The 6,857-nt window shown below is 42.5% G+C and overlaps 1 protein-coding gene across 1 annotated transcript in view; it reads right to left on the reverse strand.

Annotated features, from left to right (window-relative positions):
• Nucleotides 1-6,857, reverse strand: part of CFLAR (CASP8 and FADD-like apoptosis regulator) — a 59,545-nt gene that overhangs the window by 11,010 nt on the left and 41,678 nt on the right. Inside the window, exons 8-9 of the mRNA XM_011950009.1 lie at nt 4,809-4,858; nt 4,029-4,110 (exon numbers count right to left, since the gene is read on the reverse strand). Coding sequence (XP_011805399.1) covers nt 4,029-4,110; nt 4,809-4,858 — 132 coding nt within the window. The remainder of the gene's footprint in view (nt 1-4,028; nt 4,111-4,808; nt 4,859-6,857) is intronic.

A 6,857-nucleotide genomic window follows, 5' to 3' on the forward strand; every position in this document is an offset into this window, starting at 1 on the left:
CTCAGGAGGCTGAGGCAGGAGAATCGCTTGAACTTGGGAGGGAGAGGCTGCAGTGAGCCGAGATTGCACCACTGAATTCCAGTCTGGCAACAGAGCAAGACTCCATCTCAAAAAAAAAAAAGAAAAAGAAAAGAAGAGAACATAGAAAGAATATTCCTAGTAAATTAGTTCTAAGTAGAATAAAAAAAAATTTAATGGAGAGAACAGCACCTATATTATGGTATTATTTATGAGGATTAAGCACGAATCCATGTAAAACAATTAGCACAGTACCTGGCACGTAGTAGATTTTTAATAAATTATGTACTCTGAGCACAGCTATGCCCAGGTTAGTCCTATCATGTTCCTGTTTGTTTCCTTCAGAGCCCTTATTTCGGCTGGCAATTACCTTACCCGCTTGTAGGACTCCTGCACTCCTCCCAAGTGTTCAAGGTTAACCAGGTGGCAAAGTTAACTAGACAGAAGAAATCCACATAATTACTCTAGATGAAGCCCCCTAACTGCGGATTAGATGAAAAGAGATGAAGGGTGCTGCACTAATAACAACCATTTTCAACCAAGGCAGGATTCTGGGCCTAGAATCTTCAGTGACAAATCACCAGGAGGGGAGGAGGAAAATGAAGAGCTGGAGGCCTAGAGAGATGGTGTGAGGAGAGGAGACTGTGCCTTTCCACTTCATAATAATTAATGTTCTCCTGCTGCTCTGAGTCTGTGCATGTAAGTGGATTCGTGACCTCTCAGCTGATGAAAACCATAGCACAAGAAGAATAAAAGTGTGCTGCCTTGTTTCTTACCTGCTAATTAGCCACCTGAGCCCAGGGGGTTTTATAAGAGGCCTCAAGCCCAATTATTGATTTTGTTCCCAGAGGCAGGGAAGGCTTGAGTCAAATCACCCTGATTCTCAGGGGAAAGGCAGCACTGAGCATCCAGGGTACCCTCTAATGGCCCAGGCCTACTCTTGTCCAGCAATATACCACCGAGATGTTGAACTTTAAAGGACTACGTCCGACCAGGAGGGACCTGCTGTCTAGAGTTGCCGGTCTGATTCTTGGAGCTCATATACAGACACATCGGCAGCCATGGGGCAGGAAACAGATGTACTAATGCAGTCAAGACCAATACCTACTCATACCTGCGGCCAAAAGCATGATGCCCCAGGCTCTGCTTCCAATTCTACCGTCCTCTTCCACCTTTCTCGCTTATCAGGTCTCTGCCCTCCTGTACTTTGTACTTAGATTCTCCTTTGCCAAGCCCATTCAGACTGTGACTGGTAGGAGTGTTGTGCTCAGCTTTCTACTTGAGTGTTTATCCAAGAAGTTGTCCCCTCTTAGGTTATGGCCTCCATTCCAGTGCACCACAGCCTATGGGGATGCATCCCCTTGGGCCTAGAGCAGGCCTCAGTGCCCTGGTCTCTCACTTGTCTGAGATCAGATTCTATGTACCAAGCGCAAAGAGCCATGGCGAGCTCTTGCTTAGGTGGTTTATGGCTAGAATTAAACAAGCAAATGAGGAAATAATGCTAGTTGGCACCCAGTACAGGCTCATACTGTGCCAGGCACTATTCTAAGCCCTTTCCAAGTATGAACTCATTCATTCTGCCCAACCTCCCTGTGAGGTAGGTCCATTATTAACCCACTTTACAAAAGAGAAACTGGGACTTAAGGAGGCCGAGAACTTAGCATTGCAGGAAAAATAAAAATAAAATTTAAATTAAAAAAAAATTAGAAGCCAGGCACGGTGGCACACGCCTGTAATCCCGGGAGGGATGTACTCGGGAGGCTGAGGCAGGAGAATTGCTTGAACTCAAGAGGAAGAGGTTGCAGTGAGCCAAGATCACACCACTGCACTCCAGTGTGGGCAACAAGAGTGAGATCTCTCTCAAGAAAGAAAAAAATAAAAAATAAAAAATAAATAAAGAGGCCAGGGACATTGCCCAAGGTCACAAGCCAGAACATGGCATAGCCATGATTCAAACCCACACTGTCATATTCCATTTCTCAACTCTGATCATGCTCCTATAATGCAGAAAAATACGAATATACATTCAGCCCCTGCTCACAAGAGGCCCACAACCCAGCAACAGAAGCAAGCACAGACACTGAGTTATAGCCAAAAAGTTGGTTTTTCAATTCACAGCAGGTCATGGCTTTTTTTTTTTTTTTTATGATTCTCTTCACACAACAGATATATGTACAACATCTGCTGATGAATGAAACAACACTGACTAAAACCAGAAGTACAGGACAATTACATAATCTCTTAAAACAGGAAGTGACTCATTAAGAAAATATTTTCTCATTCCTATATGGGTACTAATGGCTAAAAAGGAGAAGACACTTATCTTTCTCACATCTAACCAAAAATAGGACATGACCAAGCAGGATCATATCTGAAATCCTGGAAAATTTGGTCTTATATTTGACCTTCTCTTAGCCTCTCTTCCCATAAAACTCCCCATGGTAACATTTTAAGTGAGCCTAAAAGATAGTTCTGACTCATTTTAAGAGAATGTTGAGAAGCTCTAAAACTGGAAATATAATGATCGATCCTCTTAAGGAAGAGCTAAATAATTAAACAGAAAGTCATTCCACTTATCTATGCTCTTCTCATTCTCTTTTGATGCAGCACCAGTGATTCAGTTTGAGTCAGACATCCAACAACAACTGAGCAAAAGCAATGGTGACTCACAGATAGAAGAGACTGAGGCCAACAACCAAAGCAAAGGACAGCAGAACTGACACACTGCTCAGAAAATATCCAAAGCTTTGTAAGTGAGCACACATTTATCATGTCTTTAATGTTCCCAGGAAAGTTTTGTCATCTATCTAGGTGAAATGATGGGGCATGTGATAATATGTGAAGCCAGAATGCCTTCCATTAATATTAATGTCTCTCTGGGTTCCAGGACTCCTCCCTGCTATAGCATCCAAATGAAAAGGCAAGACTGAAGCTCACCAACTACGGTAAATGATGTCTTTGTGTCAGAGACACTGTTACGTGTTCCCCAAATCCATTTCATTTTCCTCCTGACACGCAGCTAGACTAATTTCCCCATGTCTACTACAGTTAGATGGAGCCACATGACTGAGTTCTGACCAATCTAATGAGGTGAAAATGATACATATTATCACTTTTAGGCCTGGTCCCTAAAATCTCTTAGGAGATCCTCCACACATTCTCTCTTCCCTTATCTGCTAGCCAGATACAAAGGACTCTGCAGAAAACTCAAGACCTCAGAAGATGATGGAGCCATTGAATGGCCACATGAACAAAGCTCCCCCTGAGCCCGATCCACACTAGCCTGTGACATGAATGAGAAACAAGTCTCTGTTGTGTTGAACCACATATTCATTTTTTCTTTTCTTTTTTTGAGACAGGGTCTTGCTCTATCATCCATGCTGGAGTGCTGTGGCACAATCCTGACTCACTGCAGCCTTGACCTCCTTGGGTTCAAGTGATCCTCCTGCTTCAGCCTCCCGTGTAGCTGGGACTACAAGTGTGCACCACCACACCAGCTAATTTTTTTTTTTTTTAAGACAGAATTTCACTGTCACCCATGATGGAGTGCAGTGGTGCAATCTCGGCTCACTGCAACCTCTGCTTCCCAGGTTCAAACAATTCTTCTGTCTCAGCCTCCCAAGTAGCTGGGACTACAGGTGTGTGCCACCATGCTCAGCTAATTTTTGTATTTTTAGTAGAGATGGGATTTCACCATTTTGGCCAGGCTGGTCTTGAACTCCTGACCTCATGATCCACCCACATCCACCTCCCAAAGTGCTGGGATTACAAGTGTGAGCCACCGTGCCTGGTCCACACTAGCTAATTTTTAACTGGGCTCAAGCGATCCTCCCATCTCAGCCTCACAAAAGGCTGGAATTCCAGGCATGAGCAACCACAACCAGACTGAAGCACAGATTCTTGAACTGGTTTGTCATGGCAACTGGTGCTGATCACTCTAATGAATATAGCTTGCCTGTGCCATGATCTCAATCTGAGGGCACCGGTTAATCTGTAGCTTCCACACCTACCTGTCTCATTGCCAATGCAATCGATTATCAGGCAGATTCCTAGGGGCTTGCTCTTCATCTTGTATCTCTCTTCAGGTATGCTCTGGAAAGGAAGGCAAGAATTGCTATAGACTCTGGATATTGCTCTGTTTCTATGAGGTTCCACTCATATACCATCTCTTCTTTTGGATTTCCTTTGACAGGTGAATCACTCAACAGACACAGCCTGAAGTTTCCCATTATGGCAAATGTTTCCCATTAATATCAAATTTTTCCTCTATTAGGGTAATGTGCTCAAGACAAATTATTTTATTTTTATTTAATTTTAATGAAAATCCCAGTCTCTTTATTGGTTTTGTGGAATAAAGATAATTTGAAAAACAGAGAAAACATGAGTCATTTGTCTCCACAGTAACCTGAAGTTATATAAGTGGTATCTTCCCAAGTACAAAGGGAGCCCTTCTATTGCTTCTGCTTACAAAGAAGTGTCAACCTAATAAAAAGCCAGAACAAGTCAAAGTTCAGGAAAGTATCACTGCTGACTTACATGTTCAGCAGTCACTGAGTTGAGACAAGGGGTACTTTGGAACTTCCCTGCATTCCAAAGTTCACTAATGCAATCCTCCCTTTAACAACTTTCTCTTTGTTATTCAGAGTTCCCTTGTATGGAAGTTCTCAGGAGAACAACACTCTCAGCCTCTCATTGTCTCAAAGAGTTCTTAATGGACAGATATTTTTAAAGAAGTCAGGGTTCTCCACAGCTATTACATATAATACCAAATCAGACCATTTATTCTGTACCTGAGGCATAAAAGCTGCTGATTCCTGAATGGATGTCTTCACTGGTTCTTCTGAGGGATGAGAGAGAGAGATCATTTACAAAGCTGAAGGAGAGCTAAGTCCACCCCCACACTGGCTTAGTTTCTTTGTATCACAACTGTTCTCCCTTCCTATTTTCTTCAATTATCTCTTCTTTCCCCAGCTATACTTGGCCCTGAGGTTCCAACCTCACACTGAAGAAAGTGACATAAGAAAACACAAGTCCCAGTGCTACCAGGGGCTATCTGGAAAAGTTGCTTAGACAGCAAGTGAAGAAGGCTCTCCCCTACCTCACTCTAGGTGAGGAACAGGTGGCTGGTGAGTTTTTAACTTGATAGGAGAATCTAATAACCTCACCACCCAACAATACTGATAGCTTTCCTATATGTGCTGAAACTGTTGACAATACCTAAAGGGAACAGCCTTAGAGAGTGCAGAGCAGGGAAAGCTTATATGTGTTTGCTAGCTATAAAACAGATGGCACTGTTTTCATAGTCCAGTGATACTGGGAGATCATAAAATAAAATGTCAATGGCAAGACAGTGACAATGAGGGCAGTGAGCCTGGCAAATGCAGATGAGCCTAAAGCTAATTTGCTAGAAAAAAATGACTTGATTAGGTCAGGGAGGTGAAGGAACGACCAGTTTTGAGCCAAGATTGTGCCACTGCACTCCAACCTGGGCAACAGAGCGAGACTCTGTCTCCAAAAAAAAATAAATAAATTTTAAAAAAAGATACACAGGATATATTAAGTGAAAAATGGATTATTAAATAATATGTATACTACTGATTTTGTGTACTTAAAAATATCTATTTGTGTATATATACTTACACATGTATTAATATATGCTTAAATATAAAAGAATCTAGAGGTACAAAAATCAAACATTAATAGTAGCTATCTCTGATACTTGAAAGAGGAAATTTCACTTTATATTTTTTGTATTTTAGCAATTATATATTAACAGAACAAACAAACAAAGAAAACCCACAAAATAATCTATGTGATATATCTATCTCAGTTTAAGGCATTTAGCAAGAACTTACTAAATTGAAGTTATCACCATCCTCATCAAATTCAATGATGGCTGAATAGTTGAAATCTATTTGGAAGTCCAAATTAATATAAATATTTGGTTTGATTATTATTTATTTGGATGGAATCTCGCTCTGTCATCCAGGCTGGAGTGCAATGGCACGATCTCGGCTCACTACAATCTCTGCCTCCCGGGTTGAAGCGATTCTCCTGCCTCAGCCTCCTGAGTAGCTGGGATTACAGGTGCGTGCCACCACACCTGGTTAATTTTTATATTTTCAGCAGAGACAGGGTTTCACCATGTCAGGCTGGTCTCAAACTCCTGACCTCATGATCCACCCACCTTGGCCTCCCAAAGTGTTGGGATTACAGGTGTTAGCCACCATGCCTGGCTGACTATTTTAAACCTCTATTAAATTAAGTCCAAGTTATTACAAAGCTTTTTTGGGGGGGACAGAGTCTTGCTCTGTCGCCCAGGCTAGAGAGCAGTGGCAAGATCTCGGCTCACTGCAACCTCCACCTCCCAGGTTCAATCAATTCTCCTGCCTCAGCCTCCCGAGTATGTGGGACTACAGGTGTGCACCACCACGCCCAGATAATTTTTGTATTTTTAGTAGAGACAGGGTTTCACCATGTTGCCCAGGTTGGTCTCGAACTGCTGACCTCAGGTGATCCACCCACCTCGACCTCTCAAAGTGTTGGGACTACAGGCATAAGCTACCATGTCCAGCCCAGAAACCTTTTTCTTTATTAGCAAATAAACCAAGTCCAAGCAAGAACAAGTAAGCAGCTCTCCTAACAGGATCACAGGGATATTGGGATTAATTCCTATGCAAATCTACTAGGTCTCCTATTTTCCCTTTAAACAGCCTTAGGAATACTAATTCTCATCACCTCACCAGTGTTTTAAGAAACATGTTGTTCGGCCGGGCGCGGTGGCTCAAGCCTGTAATCCCAGCTACTCAGGAGGCTGAGGCAGGAGAATCGCTTGAACT

Source organism: Colobus angolensis, unplaced genomic scaffold, assembly GCF_000951035.1.
Source record: "Colobus angolensis palliatus isolate OR3802 unplaced genomic scaffold, Cang.pa_1.0 Scaffold30, whole genome shotgun sequence".
Classification (NCBI taxonomy): domain Eukaryota; kingdom Metazoa; phylum Chordata; class Mammalia; order Primates; family Cercopithecidae; genus Colobus; species Colobus angolensis.